The 19618-nt window shown below is 42.1% G+C and overlaps 1 protein-coding gene across 1 annotated transcript in view; it reads right to left on the bottom strand.

The window, feature by feature from the left end:
* Positions 1 to 17847: 17847 nt before the first annotated feature.
* Positions 17848 to 19618, bottom strand: part of LOC136883309 (general odorant-binding protein 19a) — a 43572-nt gene continuing 41801 nt past the window's right edge. The window contains exon 6 of the mRNA XM_068229674.1: positions 17848 to 18202. Coding sequence (XP_068085775.1) covers positions 18167 to 18202 — 36 coding nt within the window. The 3' untranslated portion in view covers positions 17848 to 18166. The remainder of the gene's footprint in view (positions 18203 to 19618) is intronic.

The raw sequence follows: 19618 nt of genomic DNA, 5'->3' as shown, positions 1-19618 counted from the left end.
CTCCTCGCTTTCATCTATCCAATCCGACATCCCTTGGTCAACTCCTGTTCTTTATCGACCCCGACGGCATTAGAGCATTGGTCTTTCATTTCCATGCCCTTCGTGGCCCTTGTCTTCCTTTGGTCGATACCTTCATTTTTCGAATTGCCGGATCCCTACCAATATTTCTCTCAGATTAGTGTTATAATGAGGATGGTTGTTTAAATGTACTTCCTCTTAAAACAATAATCACCACCACCAGTCATGCTTTCTCACAGGTTTCGCTTGACGTCAGCAATTAAACTGCACGTGTACTGAAGATCATGTTTTGCAAGACAGCAGCATGTGTAGACTGAATTCGTATGCATTTCTTCACTCATCTGAGAAAGAAAGAAGATCCGACAGCTCTCTTATCAACAGTAAGTAGAACATACTTCGTATCCGGCTTGCTCGAGAATGTGCTGAAACTATGCATTCTCACGCTTATGTATATAAAGCTTGGAGTACATTTTACATTCAAGATCCTACTTGCTGTTCGGTGTACTGCTACTGTGTTTTTTCTCAAGTAAGTAAAGATTTTATTGTCTACTAGAATTTAGTCATTGGCTTAACTTTATTGTGTTTAGAGGTTCTACACAGTTGAAACAAGTATATGTACTCAAACACAAGCTTATACAAGAGTAATCCTGTCTTCTAAACGTAGCCTGGCCCTGGCTGTGCTGAGCATGTTTATGTCTGGCAAGAATGCTTTCATTTGAAATACTATATTATGTACATTACAGTTATAGATAACGAATGTTTTAATATTACTTCAGCTGACAGAAGATTTTACTAACGTTTTTACTAAGAATCGAAGTCTTGATAACTATCAGTGAATGAGTTAGGTAGTTATATAGACAAATTCACTGTAATAGGAAAAAAAGTACTTTATCACTATAAAGTTTCAAATATCACTCTAATAGTGAATACAAATACACTTTGTTACACTATCATAGGAAAATACGCACTTCATTGCCATAAATACGGTATTTTCACTTTTTCATGAGAAGGACGTTTCAAAAATCACTTACTTAGTATATTAAGTAGTAAGAGTAATACTTTGATACACTTCTTTGCTACTTTGATGGAAGAAAGTTAAATCAAATTATAAGTATTTCAAGCCAGTTGCAGGATATGTGCCGGCACTGAGATATAATTGTGCCCAGGCAAAGAAGCTCCCCAGCGATCACAGAAGTTTAGCAGGGGGTGGGCCTTATTGTCAGGGTATCCACACTCACCTGCCTTTGCTCCTGCTCGCTCCTTCTAGGTCAACATTCTGGATAAAATATTATGCGAATAAACTTTAAACAACATAATTTACCGTCGACCAAATTATTATATGTACTCGAGTTTGGAGGTTGTTCATTAAGCTATAGCCCTACAGAAAATAAATGACATCATCATTTTCCTCGTTTCATTTTATACTTTAGGTTCCGAATTTGTCTATATTCAATACTTTTAACGCAGGTCGAGTGCAAAAGTTCCCCTTTTAAAACGTGTTCAAACCGTATATCAATTCTAGGACATAATTACTCAAAATTCATCATCTGATCTAATCCAGCTTTCAAAAAAGTACATTGGGCAGTTTTATACTTTTTTATAAATTGCAGACTTGTATGTCTCCAGAAACATGACATGACCTTTTAGACACACCCAGGTGACGATTCCATGTTGGCTTTCCCTATCACTGTAATGTGCGCAACCTTTTGCCTTGTTATTAACTGTCAATTCCATTACAGCACACAGCAGTAAATACACTAGGAAGGTTCGATATAGAACGGTGTTTGTGGCTGAAGGTATCAGTCTCTAAATAATGCGAGCGAGAGAAGAAGCGAGTGGGAGCCCAGCCAGGTTATCGAGGATACCCTGAGATTACGCCAGTGATACCAATCTCCTGCTGAAATGACCGAAAATCCTCTATGACTTTTGGGGAAATACTGTGGATGGCCACAAGTATATCTCAGTGGACGCAATATCTGGACATCTTTCGAGTCTACACAGATAGTTACTACTCAAAAGTAAAACATTTGTCCACACGCACAACATGTGCTTACAAAAAATTACACGCAGTTCCGCTTATTTTTCACGCCGACATACATAAGTTGAAGGCTTTTCACTTTATTGACATCCCACAATGGAATCGCCCACGACCAGTGAGTGTTTTATATGTAGAAGATAAAAAACTGTAACTTCACCTGTAGGCAGGTAGCCACATTGTTTCTTGCGTTCTGGATGTTAACAGCGCGATACTTGACTTGAAGTGGCGTGCCTACCGGTAATTCTCACAGCTTTTCCACAGTTCTGCAAACAATCTGCCTAAGCACGGCCATCTTTTCAGCAAAGTCCAAAATCTAAAAAAAAAAAAAAAAAATGCACACATGTTAATAGGTAAGAAGAAAGTGAGATTTTTCTACTCTCTTATAAGGTTATCTTTGAGTATATCTACCAGGGTTGAACCTCTATAACAACAATAGTCATAAGCGCATTAATAAATTTAAATCTTCACTTACTTGAGAAAAAAGATACGCTAGCTGAAGCAGTACACCAAGCAGGAACTTACAACGAGAGATCACACCCTGCGTCCAACCGATTTTAGCGAGCTTCATGTACATGTTGGGGAGCAATCAAAACTAACTCGTGTATAAGGTCAATAGGATTTTGTTTCGATAAAAGAGGACTAATGCCACGAGCTGGTTCCGCTTCGGACCAAGTGGGGTTACAAGGTGGCGACATTTTGACTTAAACATTAGGTTGCGCACCTGACATGTTTAAGTGAAATGTCTTCTCCTTTTAGCGTTCTATCACCTCCAATTCGTCCGAAGCGGATCGTGCGTCATAACATTGTCCTCATTTTTTTCCGAAAACGAAAGCGTATTGACCTTAAACCTTTATACATGAGTTACTGTTGAGGGTTCCCCCAAAGGTACATCAAAGCTCATTGAAATGGGTTTGGCCGCAGGGTCTGGCCTCTCCTGGAGAAAGCCAGATGATTCTCAAACAAACCTAATACGAATTATTTTTTACTTACTGTTGATATGAGAACTGTCAGATCTTCTTAGATAAGAGTGAGAGAATGTATATGAATTAAGGCTACACATGCTGCTGACTTGCAAAACATGATCTTCAGCACACATGCAGTTAATTTGCTGACATCATGCGAAATATAGTGTGAGAATACATGCTGCTTACATAATACATTATTTATTCAGATAACGCCCAAGATTTCAACATTTTACTGTCAGCTTAGAAAGATGTATATTGCTGTTACTTATGTTACTATGAGAGGGTGCAAAAATCGAGTTCACTCAAAAGTGTGTTCATCTTGTTAAAAGATATATTTTGGACTAAAGGTTAGTTTTATGCAATTAACGTTGTAAGAGTTATTCAATTTGCCCTAAGAGTTGTTATTAAATGATCAAAGTCAAAGACGTTAACAGCACAATGAGCTAGAAGTTCCTCTTAAATATCAAGCCCCCCCAAAATTTACATAAAAATGTGAAGTGTGAATTACTACATGTGCTTAGTTGGATGGATCCTTAACAGCTCTACCATTAGGATAGTCTACCAATAATAGATACTGTGCGGCCAACTTGATTCGATTTTTGATTGGCCGTAGTTCGCAGAGTTGGTGAAAATGCTGGGTTGTTATGCTGTTACCAGCAGGCCGAGGAAAGGATTTGTCAAGAAGGAATTTCCCAGGGACTGAATTCGAAGAAAGCAATGTGCTGCCATGTTTAAAAGACAATGGTGGTCTCCTACTGAAGCATCGCTTGTATGTGAATTAAGTTCAACATACTTTTCTGAAAGTAATCTAAGTATCCACAATATAGTTGTCTGAAATTATTGTCATCTTATTTTATTTCACGAGGAACTCACCTTCAGGCGCATATGTGGGGAAAAATAGAGAGGATGAGAAGAGAATTCTGAGACGTAATGCCATTCCCACAATTTTCTATACTAAACTATGGTGGTAACCTTACACGAAAGGACCATTGTGTTCGTGTTTCCCTTTTGGCTGGAATATTCCGTTAACAAAAATTCATGTAATCATATATATGGACACAAAGCCATACACAGAGTATCCGTTAGCGCGCTATCACGTCCGGGGAGCCATCTGGTGGCGAATGAACGTACCATATTCACTTCTATTATAACGTATAAATTTCAAAAATCATTGTTTAACAAGCCTTTCTCGTGGACAGGCGAGATTTTGTTTCGATGAGGCAGAGTACAATTCACCTTATTTTCTTGACACGCCATAAGCCCATACAGTACAACTCCATATTCCCATTTAAATCCCCAATCACCTTCCTGTCAGTATGCCTCCTACACAGCATTCCATTGCTAACAAGCTCCGCTTCCTTACACTTCACCCGTGTTGCATTTTCCAAATCTTGCACATCCCCAACTATGTTGGTACTTATACCTGCTTGCCTTACGTTGTAGCTTCCAATGCGAAAAACTACCACAGTTCGGCTTTCCCTCCTCCTTCTCTCCTCCTTTCCTCGTCATCTGCCTTAACCTAAAACAATGGTTCCCTTTACTCCACACATACATGTCTCACAATGGAATCGCCCGCGACCAGATCCTCAACACTACCAATCCCATTAGATTCGACCAAGTATGAAAAATGAGTACCTTTTCATTGTGAATTGGCTGTCATCGATTTGTATCTCATAAACCATCACGAAAACTCAACTTCTTCGAGCTGCGATAGGAGTGTGAAATACGATTCAACGTTCTCTCCATAGCAACTCCAACAACAATGACCCTTCTCAATATTAACAATGGGACAGCGAATCACATCATGCTGCTACAAAATTGGTTAAATAGAAAACTCGTAATTTTCTTTTCTGAGTATTGGTGGTGATTATTGTTTTAAGAGGAAGTAAAACTGGGCAACCATTCTCTATTAACACGAATGTGGGCCTCAAATGTTCTAATACCGTTGGTATCGGAAAGGATCAAGTGTTGACCCAGGGAGGTCGGATAGGATGTATGAAGTAATGAGCCTGGCACAACTATGTGGAAGAAATACCATACCCTGCTAAGGGTCCCGTGATCGCCAAACTCGCTCCTAAGTTAACTATCCTTGAGGCATTTTTTGATATATTTTTCATACCTCAAATGATTTCAGAGACCATTTACTCCCACTTGCACAAGTGTAATCTAGGTACCGGTATAAAATGAATATTTGCCAAACACAACTACCATCACCAACACCACCAACCATGAAATTACTATCCACATATGATAGGCCTATGTACAGTCTGCAGAGTAAAGACATGATGAATGCCAGTGTCAACATAGACCAAGGAAATTCCGTCATCTTCGACATCGAAAGTGTTGGGATTGAAAGTATTAGATTTTGCAGTGGTCCGAGTGGAACCGCGGTTGGGAGGTTTGAAAATTGGTGACTACTTGCTTTACGTCGCATCGAAACAGGTATGTCTTATGGCGGCAAAGGGATAGGAAAGGGTTAGCAGTGGGTTGGAAGCGGCCCTGGTCTTAATTGAGGTACAGCCACAGCATTTATCTTGTGTGAAATTGGAAATTACGGAAAAGCATCTTCAGGGCTACCGACAGTTGCGTTCGAACTCACTCTCTCCCGAATGCAAACTCACAGCTGTGCGACCCTAACCTCACAGCCAGCTCGCTCAGTGTTTTAAAAATTCCCACGTTGATGAGTTAAATGAAAATCACCTCCATGAAGTTTACAAACGTTTCTCATCATCCTACCTGAAGTTCGTAATAAAAATATAACTTGTTCTCTTTCCGTCCTTGAAGGGGTACGGTGGGCCACCTAGACGGTGATGCCGTCTCTCAGGCCAGGAGATTTGAGATATGCTCTGGCCAATACTAGGAACTGAAGTGCAGGATGGAAAACCATGGAAAACCATTATCAGGTGAGCCGACGGTGGGAACCAGCCCCGAGTTCAGGGGTGTGGTCTCACCGGTCATCTACACGGTTGGACGGTCGGAATGTAGAGTTGTACAGACACCTCGACCACGCCTACTAATGAACTCGTCTCTAATACTCTGCTGAAGAATATGGTAACTTTTACTACTTCGCCGAATATTTAGCTTATAGTGAGCCATCCAATGACGAATTCATCAATCGAGCAATGGTTGAACGAAACTTAAAGCGTTTTGCAGTGGTAGTGATGGCGGTTTGTTTTGGTGCGAGAGCCACCAATTTCTCAGACTACGAAAATACTAGCAAAGAATGTGTTACAAAGGAAAGACGAGTGGGTGTTCTCCGCATAAATGGATACTTCAAATTCACAGAGGGACAATAACCGCTTTCAGTCCGGCTCTGTGGCTAAATGGTTAACTTGCTTGCCTTTGGTTCAAGGTGTCCCCGGTTCAGTTCCCAGTCGGGTCGAGGATTTTAACTCCTATGACTCGGGGGCTAGGAATTTGTTCCGTCTTCATCATTTGATTTGATCTTTAGTGGTGCTCCATTCACACAGACCCGACGGTCGCCTATAGCTAACAAACACGGTGTCCCTTGCGTGTCGTAAGGGGCGACTAAGAGGGCCTACACGGGCTCTGAACTTTTGAGCGTGGGTTGCGAGTAAGGGCCCCTTAGCTGAGTCCTGGCTTTGTTTCCAATTACTTGTGCCAGCTACCTCAATTTAATCTATCCTATCCGACGTCCCTTCGTCTACTTCTGTACTCTTCCAACGCCGACGGCATTAGGGATCTTTCATGTTCACACCCTTTCTCGTTCTCGTTTCTCTTTGCCCGATTACTTCAGTTTTCGAAGTATCGGATTCCTCCCACTTTCTGTTTCTCTCATTACTGTTACATGGAGGAGAGATGACCACTACTTTCCTATTGCTTTCCCTGCGATGTGTTAGTGCGGCGCAAAACAAGCGGCAAACAATGTCAGAGAGAAAGAAACAAGGTTCACCCAGAGAAGTTAAAAAGGAAAGACAAAAGTAAGTGGAAGATTTGTGGTCACCAACCCTCGCTGTATGTGTATTCTGTGTGATCACATTGAGTTCCAACATGGTCTTTATCATTATTATGGCCCGGATATTTAGGTTTTAACCTATTTTTTCCTGGCAAATTAATTAACAAAGTTCAGGATGTACGTTCATTTCACACTTCCTGAAGGAGAATATGTGAATTTCGTTGTACCTAAAATAGCTAAATGAAGCGTTCAGACCTAAAATACCTTAAATAGCTCTTCGAATGAAGAGTTGTTATTTTCCACTAATCTTAAGAACAGTAGGACGAAGATAGGTCAGAGTTAATACCACTGAATGCTGCACGTCCTGTCTATCCCATTGCACATGGCATCTGGTGATGCAGTTGATAGAGGTCAGGAGGAGAGTAACGTGTTGGCCTCGAGTCATCCACAGGGAATACAGCTGGGAGAAAGCGTGGTGATTGGTTGATGCAATACTTTCCTAATTTTACTCGTTGTATAGTGAAACAATGCCTTAATCGCACTTGCTGATAAGATCCACTGTTCTAGCCCTTCAGACAAACACCTCAATGTTGAAAACACCCTAGGGATATGAGCTACGAATTTTAGGTAAATAAAATATAATAAAGTACCAGAACATATTCCTTATCTATTCCTAAAAATGACAACTCTTTTCTTAATCATCGTTATCCGGTCGATTAGATCACGGCCGACTCGATGCGTCGCTCTAGGCAGCTGCCATCGCAGCGAGAGATCCAGTCGGCCGTGATTGGATTAGCACTTTGCATTTTCCTACCACTACGAGCACTAATGTGAGTCAATGCAGAGTTTCACTTAAGCTCTTATAACTACATTCGGTGTGGATGTTTTTTCAAAAAACAAAAAAAACGAGGGTATTGAACAAGGGAACACATTACAAAAATAAATAAGTTAATTTGGCTAGGATTATAATATAGAAGAATACGAATAAAGAAACAAGCAATTTTAGGCTGTTTTTGCTAAACTGCATTTAGGCCGGAAGTGATTTTCGACATTTGTTTTTTAGTTTGATAGAGCTATTCAAGACTCAGAGTTTCAAACATTTCCGTGCTCTTCAGCCCTTCAACTTTCAGCACACTTGAGGAAACTGTTTAATTTTAGGTTTTTCTTAGTATGGGGACCCCTACTTTGTATTAAAATGGGTTGCTAGAGATGGAAACATTACTAGGATGGTGGAGAAGTCTTCTGACAGGCATGCTCCACGCAACTAAGTTCCCGTAGCTAACATGCAAAATCTGCACTGCAATACCCCAGCACGCTTACTGGAGTGTAATTAAGTTTTGTATGTTTTTGAAGTTCAATTTGAGCAGCATAAATCTGTATCTGTGAACGTTGCCAGTGTAGCTAGGGGAAATACGTCCAGCAGCAACAGTAAGCAAACGCTTCCTTCTTCAGCAATTGGCAATCCGAAAGATTATCTATCTTTCGCCTACGTCAGATGTTGGTGTCTGCAAATGTCTCATCTCCCATGGTGCGTATTAACCAAGCCGACCATGAAAACTTTCTTCTACATTCACGAATCAAACCCTATAAACCTATTTTAAGCATACAAGAAACCTAAAATGAAGGTTTACACCACCTAAATTCCGGGCCCTAATTATTATTATTATTATTATTATTATTATTATTAATATTATTATTATTATTATTATTATTATTATTATTATTATTATTATTATTATTATTATTATTATTATTATTATTATTATTATTATTATTATTATTATTATTATTATTATTATTATTATTTCACTTAAGCAGGAGAATATGCCTCCCCGATTTGGCACAATTCAGCTCATACAAAGCCGATCGATATCGCTCTAAATGAAAGCTTCAGGATCATTACCAGATGTTTGAAACCTACACCCATTGAGAACATCCAACTTTTAGCTGGTATTGCTTTCCGTGAGATTCCTAGGGAGGTAGCAGCTAACAAAGAAAGGTTCCAATCATCTTCTTCAGAAGCACATCCTCTCTATGGATACTACCCAGCCACACAGAGGCTAAAATCTAGAAAAAGTTTTCTCCGCACATCAATTAAACTTCAAGAGTAAGCAGAGAATGCTAGGATCAAAATGTAAAAGAAAGAATCAACCACCTTTTCAACTGGATAGAGCCGAAGGAAAGTCTTCCATGTGGACACCAGGAGAAGTGGACAGTATGGAAAGCCCTTAACAGACTCCGTTCAGAAGTCGCAGAACAAAAGTAAATTTGCGGAAGTGGGGTTTCTCAACCGATTCATCACTTTGCTATTGCGGAGAGCAGCAGACGATCCAACATCAATGTCAGAGTATTTTACGTTCTTCAATGTGCACTGTGATTGCAGCCTCCCCCAACACTATTGACGTCGCCCAATGCAGGACAAGAATCATCCAGTACTCCAATTGTTGCTTTATCTGTGATTATTTGTGTAATAGACCTGTATATTTGTAGAGTAGGTAGAATATCATGTTTTTAAATGAAAATCCACAACCTGTTTCCAGTCATGCAACCGGGTCAGGAATTGAATAAATGAAGGCCCCATCTAGCGGCGAGGAGAGGAATTGTGCCCGCTGCCGAAGCCTCTCGCACTGCTCTGGGGCAGTGATTGATGAATGATAGATGAAATGAAATGATATTGGAAAGTGTGGCTGGAATGAAATATGACAGGGAAAACCGGAGTACCCGCAGAAAACCTGTCCCGACTCCGCTTTGTCCAGCACAAATCTCACATGGAGTGACCGGGATTTGAACTAGGGAACCCAGCGGTGAAAGGCCGGCACGCTGCCGCCTGAGCCACGTAGGCTCCAATCATGTTTTAAAATATCTGTATATAAAGTTGGTACTTCTGACACGAATAAAGGAAGATTATTATTATCGTTAAACCGCGAACTTGGTCTTTAAGATCAGTAAACTCAGCAGTCAGGTAAATCAGGAACAGATGGGCCGGTACTTAGTTACACGTACGAACTCGTTGTTCACATCCGAGGTATGTTGTGTAACATTACGTGAGTGTGTCATGTTGACACGAGCAGGAAGTGATAGCATCTGGCAATGAACCCACGAGTGGGGAATCACGCTGTAAAAATTTATGTGAGGGCGCTGCTAACCCTGGAACACCACACTTTTAAAACTCATATAATGACAAGGCAAAAGGTCTGAAAAATCCAATTAACCACGATCCATCTGCATTTAGGATTGTAGCCCAGGTGGCTGATTCGCTATCACTTCTTTACCTAAGCTGCTCTTAAGTGATTACAAAGAAGTTGGATATGTATCCACCCTGATGGAGTATTCCAATCCCCAATTCCGTTTCTTATAAACAAAATATTTTCCCCAATCTGTCCTCTTGAATTCTAACTTTATCTCCAAGCCATCTCTCTACTAACAGCTCGAAACATTCCACTTAGGTAGTGGAGCAGCTCGTCTCCTTACTTACAAGTCTTCCCAGCTCAAAGTTTGCAATATATTTGCAACACCACTGTAAATCGTGCTGCTTTCCTTTGTATATTTTCCAGTTCTCGTACCAGGTAGTCCTGGTGAGGGTTCCATACATTAGAACCATACTCTAATTGGGGTCTTACCAGTGTCTTTACATCCTTACTACACCCATATATCAAGAGATCTGTAACCATTATTTATAATCCCGTTTATGTGATTACCCCAAAGAAGATCGTTCCTTACAACAACACCTAAATACTTAGGGCCGATTGCAGAAACGATGACATATGCCTTAGACAACGTCTGGCTAAACAACGTCTAAATCGAGCGCGAACTTCCAATGCATAAACAATGTTCAGCCGATGTTTAACTAGATAGCGTTTAAAGTTTCAATATCGGTTTGAAAATGCAGATAGAAGTGTCTTTCAAGCAACTCTTTCCTTGTCGCAACTAATGAAATTCGTCGGTGCGCGCGCCGAACACCAGTCAGCTGTTTGTCTTCCTACACATTACTCAAATATGGCTGAGAATGAGCATGACTTGCTCAGAGATAAGAATATCGCTTTCGGTGGAAATTAAATCTCATAATATTATCGGCACTAAAGCGATACGCCACTATACGGGGAAGTGTAGTTGTTGTTAGCGTTGTTACGGTGAGTGTAATCTACTCGTAAATAGTTTCGACGAAGGGAAGGTAAAACAATAGTAATGTGTAACCGAATGTGTTGTACGGGCATTATGGAGATCGTAGGTTCGAAACGCATCATTGGCAGTCCTGAAGAATGTGTTCCGTAGTTTTCCTATGTTTACACCAGGCAAATACTAGGGCTGTTATTATAGCCCCGGCTCTTCTTCCCCAGTCCTCCTCTTTAAACAATAATCACCACCATCACCACCACTTGCCTTTTCCTATCTCATAGTTGCCGAAAACTTATCTGAATTAGCGTGATGATTATGTATATACACTGACTGACAGAGCAAATGCAACACCAAGAAGGAGTGGTTCGAAAGGGATAAAAGTTGGGGAAAAAACAGAGACGGCACGGACGAATAATTGATGTTTATTTCAAACCGATATGCAGGTTACACAATGCGCACGGCATCGACTCAGTAGGATGTAGGACCACCGCGAGCGGCGATGCACGCAGAAACACGTCGAGGTACAGAGTCAATAAGAGTGCGTATGGTGTCCTGAGGGATGGTTCTCCATTCTCTGTCAACCATTTGCCACAGTTGTTCGTCCGTACGAGGCTGGGGCAGAGTTTGCAAACGGCGTCCAATGAGATCCCACACGTGTTCGATTGGTGAGAGATCCGGAGAGTACGCTGGCCACGGAAGCATCTGTACACCTCGTAGAGTCGCTCTAGCCCGGCACCATGCCAGGCGTGCACGTCTATGCTGTGGAGTCAATGGTAGTCTTCTGAGCGGACGCCGGGAGTGCAGGCCTCCTTCAACCAATCGACGGGAAATTGTTCTGGTCGATATTGGAACAGCCAGGGTGTCTTGCACATGCTGAAGAATGGCGGTTGACGTGGCGTGCGGGGCTGCCACCGTTTGGCGGCGGATGCGCCGATCCTCGCGTGCTGACGTCACTCGGGCTGCGCCTGGACCCCTCGCACGTGCCACATGTCCCTGCGCCAACCATCCTCGCCACAGGCGCTGCACCGTGGACACATCCCTATGGGTATCGGCTGCGATTTGACGAAGCGACCAACCTGCCCTTCTCAGCCCGATCACCATACCCCTCGTAAAGTCGTCTGTCTGCTGGAAATGCCTTCGTTGACGGCGGCCTGGCATTCTTAGCTATACACGTGTCCTGTGGCGCACGACAACACGTTCTACAATGACTGTCGGCTGAGAAATCACGGTACGAAGTGGGCCATTCGCCAACGCCGTGTCCCATTTATCGTTCGCTACGTGCGCAGCACAGCGGCGCATTTCACATCATGAGCATACCTCAGTGACGTCAGTCTACCCTGCAATTGGCATAAAGTTCTGACCACTCCTTCTTGGTGTTGCATTTGCTCTGTCAGTCAGTGTATAAAAATCACATTCAACCTACTTTCTAGTTTTCACTATTATGTGCGATTACTTGGCAAGTGAATCACTCCCGGTTGATGTATGTGACAGCCCTCTGACGATTGCGACAAGTAAGTAGTCGAAGTGTCCTATAATACCATGAAAATTATCCCATGTATAATAAAATATATCGGGTGCCAAGAATTGTATTCACGTTGATAGTTACCGGACTGTCCCTTTGTCAGTCTCAAGAAACCTCTTGAAAAGCGAACTCTTATATTAAGCTCTACCTCCCCGTAAATTTCAAATGAATTACTGCCATTTTGCAGCGGCGACGTTGTTTAGGTAGACGTCGTCTAAAGCTTAAAACTAGTCATCGTTTCTGCAATCGGCCCGCAGACTAACCTTTCTTCCCGGAATCGTCTGAACATGATAAAACAAATAACATGTTTCATGGTGCATAACCTCTGATTATGATTCACTCCCCTCATTTGAGGTTAAAAAATGTCCTCGGCAGTGTTTAAACATGGTTGGTTGAAAATCGGTTTAGACAGTGTCTAAGTGATAAACAACGTCTTTGCAATGCGGCAGCTATACTTAGGCATTGTTTAACCGTAGACATCGTCTGAACACTGTTTCTGCAATCAGCCCTTAGAGTGATCAGTAGATATAATCACGGGTTCTAGCGCCTCCACCTCCACCGGCTCCCAGGGGCCCGCTTCTCCGCCGCCACCCCGGGGGCCTTACCAGGGGCCCGCTCCACCGCCGCCACCCGAGGGGCCATCCCAGGGGCCTGCTCCTCCTCCCGCGGGAAATTTGAATTGGTAAACAAAACCACGTGCTTTTTGACAGCTGTCATCGCCAACAACGCATCGCTAACCTCACTGCTGCCATCTTGAAGGGCCTAAACCTCAGTGCTGCCAACTAAACCTTACTAGCGCGAGATTTGAATCAGTAAACAAGCCACGTGCTTTTTTGACAGCCACGTGCTTTTTGACAGCTGTCAACGACAACAACTCATCGCTAATCTCACTGCTGCCATCTTGACGGGCCTAAACCTCAGTGCTGCCAACTTAACCTCACTAACGCGAGATTTCAATCAGTAAACAAAGCCACGTGCTTTTTTGAGAGCTGTCATCCACCATCTTTAATCAAGAGAGCACGTTGCTGCCCTCTTTAGGTACAACCTTTGAAATGTGGTGGCGGATAATTTGAAAAATTATTTTTGACAAGCTGCCATCTTTAAACTACAGAGCACCGTGCTGCCTTCTTTAGGTACATACCTTTGAAATGTGGTAGCAGATAATTTGAAAAATTATATTTGACAGGCTGCCATCTTTAATCAAAGGAGCACCGTGCTGCCCTATTTAGGTACAACCTTTGAAATGTGGTGGCGGATAATTTGAAAAATTATTTTTGACTAAGTGCCATTTTTAAACTACAGAGCACCGTGCTGCCTTCTTTAGGTACATACCTTTGAAATGTGGTGGCGGATAATTTGAAAAATACTTTTTGACAAGCTGCCATCTTTAATCAACAGAGCACCGTGCTGCCTTCTTTAAGTACATACCTTTGAAATGTGGTGGCAGATAATTTGAAAAATTATATTTGACAAGCTGCCATCTTTAATCAACGGAGCACCGTGCTGTCCTATTTATGTACAACCTTTGAAATGTGGTGGCGGATAATTTGAAAAATTATTTTTGACAAAGTGCCATCTTTAAACTACAGAGCACCGTGCTGCCTTCTTTAGGTACATACATTTGAAATGTGGTGGCGGATAATTTGAAAAATTCTAATTGACAAACTGACATCTTTAATCAACAGAGCATTATGCTGCCCTCTTTAGCTACATACCTTTGAAATGTGGTGGCTGACAATTTGAAAAAATACTTTTTGACAAGCTGCCATCTTTAATCAACAGAGCACCATGCTGCTATCTTCATCGTAGTAGTGGGCAATTTCTACGTAACAGCTGTCATCTACCATCTTGCATCGCAAACCTCAGTGCTACACTCTTTAACTACTTACCTTTGAAATGTAGCGGCGGCAAATTCCACGTGCACTTGTTTGGAAACAAACCCACGTGCTTTTTTGACAGCTGTCATCTGTCATCTTTAATCAACAGAGCACCGTGCTGCTATCTTTACCGTAGTAGCGGGCAATTCCGTCAGCTGTCATCCGCCATCTCTAATCAAGAGAGCACCGTGCTGCTATCTTGCAGGCAATTTTTTTAAAAAACTCCGTCAGTTGTCATCCGCCATCTTGCATCGCAAACCTCAATGCTGCTATCTTTAGCTACTACCTTTGAAATATGGTTGCGGATAATTTAAAAAATTCTACAGCAGTCATCTCATGACGCTAATTGCACAAGATGGCGGTTATACATGACTCCTTAAGGGTGCTTACGCAAGATGGTGGCTGCAAGATGGCTGCTATACACAGGTTCTTATGAGACTCCCTTGGGATGCTTGAGCAAGATGGCGGCTATACACAACTCCTTATCAGACGCCTTAAGGGTGCTTGCGCAGGATGGCTGCTGCTCTTATCAAGAAAGCCAGCTTGGAATATAACGTGCCGTGCCGGTTCGATTCATTAAATTTGGGGCTTAAATGCATGATGTTAAATATCTCGAAAACGGTGCATCCTAGAGCAAAACGGACAAAATTTTTCTGCCTAATACGTAGGTTCGCAGTATCAGGAACATGATAGCATAAGAAAAAAGTAGTTTAATGATGAGATAAACGGTTCGTTTCCTACTTAGACCCTTTGGCATTGACGGCTATCTAATTCTACAAGATGGCGACTGCTCTTATGAGACAGCTAAAGGGTGCTTGTACAAGATGGCTGTTTCTCTAGGGATGCTTGCGCAAGATGGTGGACACAAAATGGTGGCTATACATAGCTCCTTATGAGACGGATTAAGAGCGCTTGTACAAGATGGCTGCTATACATAGGCTCTTATGAGACTCCCTATGGGTCCTTGCGCATGATAGCAGCGACAAGATGGTGACTATACACAGCTCCTTAAAATACGGCCTAGGGGTGCTCGTACAAGATGGTGGCTGCTCTTATGAAGAAAGCTGGACCCATCCATTATAAAATATAATAAAATCCATGAGAAACCAGAAGAGGAAAATCTTGACCTCTTGCAGATTTCAAGAAAGTGTATGATTTCGTAGATCATGGAATGATCTGCACGAATTTGGAGCTGGTGGAAAATACTTCCTGTAATTAGGCAAACCTTCATAAGCAATTTTCCTCAAGTTTAATTTAATTTTGAGTCGAAAACAGACCTAAGGCAAGGAAGCAGGGTGGGTCCGATGACCTAGCTGTTAGGCTCCGTTAAACAACAAACATGATCGCAAAGGAGACAGATTTTTCTCCACTTCTCATTCATATTTCATCCTAGAAAAGATCATCAGGGAGTGGAGATTGAGAATGACTGAAACTGAAATAGGGTAAAGCTAGGTTGTGGGATTTCGGAAGGAGAAGAAGAAGAAGAAGAAGAAGAAGAAGAAGAAGAAGAAGAAGAAGAAGAAGAAGAAGAAGAAGAAGTGGGAGCCGTCAGACCAAGCTAACAAGTTCAAACGCGCTCTTTAATTGGGTATAACGAAGAAAGAAAGAAAGAAAGAAAGAAAGAAAGAAAGAAAGAAAGAAAGAAAGGAAGAAAGGAAGTAGAATAATGATAAAAAGTAATATACTTATAATAGCGCCATTAATAATAATAATAATGTGTGTGTGTTGGAGTCATCAGTCCATAGACTGGTTTGATGCAGCCCCTCCATGCCACCCTATCCTGTGCTAACCTTTTCATTCCTACGTAACTATTGCATAAGCCGGCCCCGTGGTGTAGGGGTAGCATGCCAGCCTCTTACCCGGAGGCCCCGGCTTCGATTCCCGGCCAGGTCAGGGATTTTTACCTGGACCTGAGGGTTGGTTCGAGGTCCACTCAGCCTACGTGATTAGAATTGAGGAGCTGTCTGACGGTGAGATAGCGGCCCCGGTCTAGAAACCCAAGACTAACGGCCGAGGGGATTCGTCGTGTTGACCAAACGACACCTCGTAATCTGCAGGCCTTCGGGCTGAGCAGCGTTCGCTTGGTAGGCCAAGGCTTTTCAAGGGCTGTAGTGCCGTGGGGGGGGGTTAATATTGCATCCTACATCTGTTCTAATCTGCATGTCATATTCATACCTTGGTCTACCCCTACCGTTCTTACCGCCTACACTTCCTTCAAAAACCAACTGAACTAGTCCTATGTGTCTTAAGATGTGTCCTATTATTATGTCTCTTCTTGTCGCCAAATTTAGACAAATCTATCTCCTCTCTCCAATTCGATTCAGTATCTCTTCATTCGTGATTCGATCTTTCCATCTCACCTTCAGCATTTTTCTGTAACACCACATTTCAAAGCTTTTATTCTCTTTCTTTCTGAGCTAGTTATCGTCCATGTTTCACTTCCATACAATGCCACGCTCCAGATGATAGTCTTCAAGAACATCTTTGTAATTCCTATATCAATGTTTGATGTGAGCAAATTTCTTTTCTTAAGAAAGACCTTCCTTGCTCGTGCTAGCCTCCATTTTTTCCTCCTTACTTCTGCCATCGTTCGTTATTTTACTACCCAAGTAACAATATTCATCTACTTCCTTTTTCATTTCCTAATCTGATATTTCCCGCATCGCCTGCCTTCGTTCGACTGCACACCGTTACTTTTGCTTTAGACTTACTTATTTTCATCTTGTGGTCCTTACCCAAGACTTCGTCCATACCATTCAGCAACTTCTCGAGATCTTCTGCAGTCTCAGATAAAATAACAATATCATCGGCAAATCTCAAGGTTTTGATTTCCTCTCCTTGGATTGTGATCCACTTTCCAAAGTCCTCCTTAAAGTCCTTTACTGCCTGTTCTATATAAACATTGAAAAAGGGGGACAAAAATGTAATTGGAATGATAACGCTATTACAATCCTTGTTACGTGATTGGTTATTATTAACGATTCTAGAAAATGAAAACAGTTCAATGATACATTAAGTGACGTAAGAGAGGAAGTGAAGGATACATTGTTGAAGTCGAGGAGTAGTCACAGTGTAAGAAGAAGAAGAAGAAAGATGATAAAGAGTAATAAGAAATAATAAACATCCTATTGTATTTATGATCAATTTTCCCCTATGGGTATAATTAGATAAAGACGATGATGATGATGATGGTGACTGAGTGTTTCTGTTTGACTTCATACACACACCTCACTACCAACCACCACAGAAATACCGAACACAACCCTCGACATTGGGAAATCTGGCGTAAGAATGGACCTGTGCCACACGTGCGACACACCATTACCGACGAACCCGCCACGCAGGGACGAAAGTGGTGGAAGAAGAAGATAAAATGCATTCTTGGTCCCACAAAACAACTTTATTTCGTACTAATTACAAATTACTTGGAGGTTCACTTGTATATTGGTCAATAGCTGTGTTTTTCTGCACTCAGACATGCTTATAGTTATTTCAAAATGACTATCTCGTAATATAATTTCTTCTTTGGTTATCAGCTTTCTGTTGGCGTTCAAAGACGTTCTCTGCATCGAGGGCACCAGTTGTGATTCACTTTTACTGAATAGGTGAATTGTTGGCCAGACGCTTCTGATGTCCAACTGAACTGAACTGAAGTGGAACAAGAACAATGCACTGAGTGAGACGTGCAGAGAGGTGAATGTTGGTAGAACTGGTCTACTCGAACTTCATTCCTGGATACGGGATGAAGAGCTGAAACATAAAGAAATTTCTTACAAATCCATACACTTCGGGAATTGGTAATGTGCAGGTAGAGCCGCCAAATGCTGATATCACAATAAATTGTTATTACTATGAACATCAGCGAAGGCACAATATTACTGACACACTAATCTTGATGGAGAGTAAGTAGTATTTTATTTTATGTCATTCTTCGACACGAGAAGTAGAGGACGTAGGTTGAACTCCTCGTTGAAGAGTGTTGCGAAACGTCACCCGCAAGATGGAAATCGCCAGGAGTTCTTTCTTCCTTTATTTGGCTTTGGGCTCCAGGGGGCCACGCAGACAGCAAGCCACAATCATATATAACAGCTGACACAACAAAACTGAAAAACAATGAAATATACACAAAAGAAAACAATACCTTTGGAAAAATAAACAACTACTTGTGAAGCACTGATCAAATTTTTTAAAAATCTTCTGCCGAAAGTATTCCTTGCAACGTCTTTTCGAACATTAAAGTTCAAATAAACTTTTCTCAATAAATTGATTTACAAATGAATCGCCAGGAATGTAGCAGGCATCCGGAACGAATAAGACAATAGTAGACGCTGAGGTGCCGGAATTCACTCCTTCAGGAATATTTTCCGTGCGAGTAAATCTACCGACACGAGGCTGACCTATCTGAGCACCTTCACATACCACCGGACTGAGCAAGGATAGAACCTGACAAGTTGGAGTCAGAAGGCCAACTCCTCAACCGTCTGAGCCACTCAGCCCGGCAGCAGCAGCAGCAGAAGCGGAAGAAGAAGAGAAGAAGAAGAGATGGTGGTGGTGATTACTGCTTGAATAGGAATTACAACTGGGCAACCATCCTCTGTTGGCACTAATGAGAGGAAACATGGAAGAGGATCGACACTTCGAAGAATGAAGGTGTCAGCAAAAGCGAAAGGTCACCAAGAGCTTGGAAACAAAAGACTCCTTAAGGCTCGAAGATAGAGGCGAGGAGGCTCTCACAAGGAAATGGAAGCAATGCCAGACTCAGCTAGCGGAACTGTGGTCGCTAACGGGCGCTCCCGAGCAAAACGACTCTGATCCCCCTTATAGTCACCTCTTACGAGTGGCAGGCGATACGATGAGTGTATTCTACTTCTCCCAGCCCATAGGGTGGTAGGCGATGAAAAGGAACAAGATGTTATTGAAACACTAAACAACACTTAACTGGTATATGAGTACTTCGAAGATACTTTATGTGAATATTTAACTACTGTATATTTGGTGGGGACATGCGTTCGTTCGCATTGTAATCCGTACAGCCGGAATATTCAGCCTGTGGAGGCCACCACCCGCTCTACACACCGGTAACGCAGGTGTCTTGCGCAGGAATGGCCAGGAGTTAAACCGGCAACTTGTCCGTCCACGCTGTTAAGTGGCAATGGATATCTTCAA

This window comes from Anabrus simplex, chromosome 11 (assembly GCF_040414725.1).
Source record: "Anabrus simplex isolate iqAnaSimp1 chromosome 11, ASM4041472v1, whole genome shotgun sequence".
NCBI lineage: Eukaryota > Metazoa > Arthropoda > Insecta > Orthoptera > Tettigoniidae > Anabrus > Anabrus simplex.
Note: the sequence above shows the minus strand (reverse complement) of the source record. Positions and strands in the feature narration are given on the sequence as shown.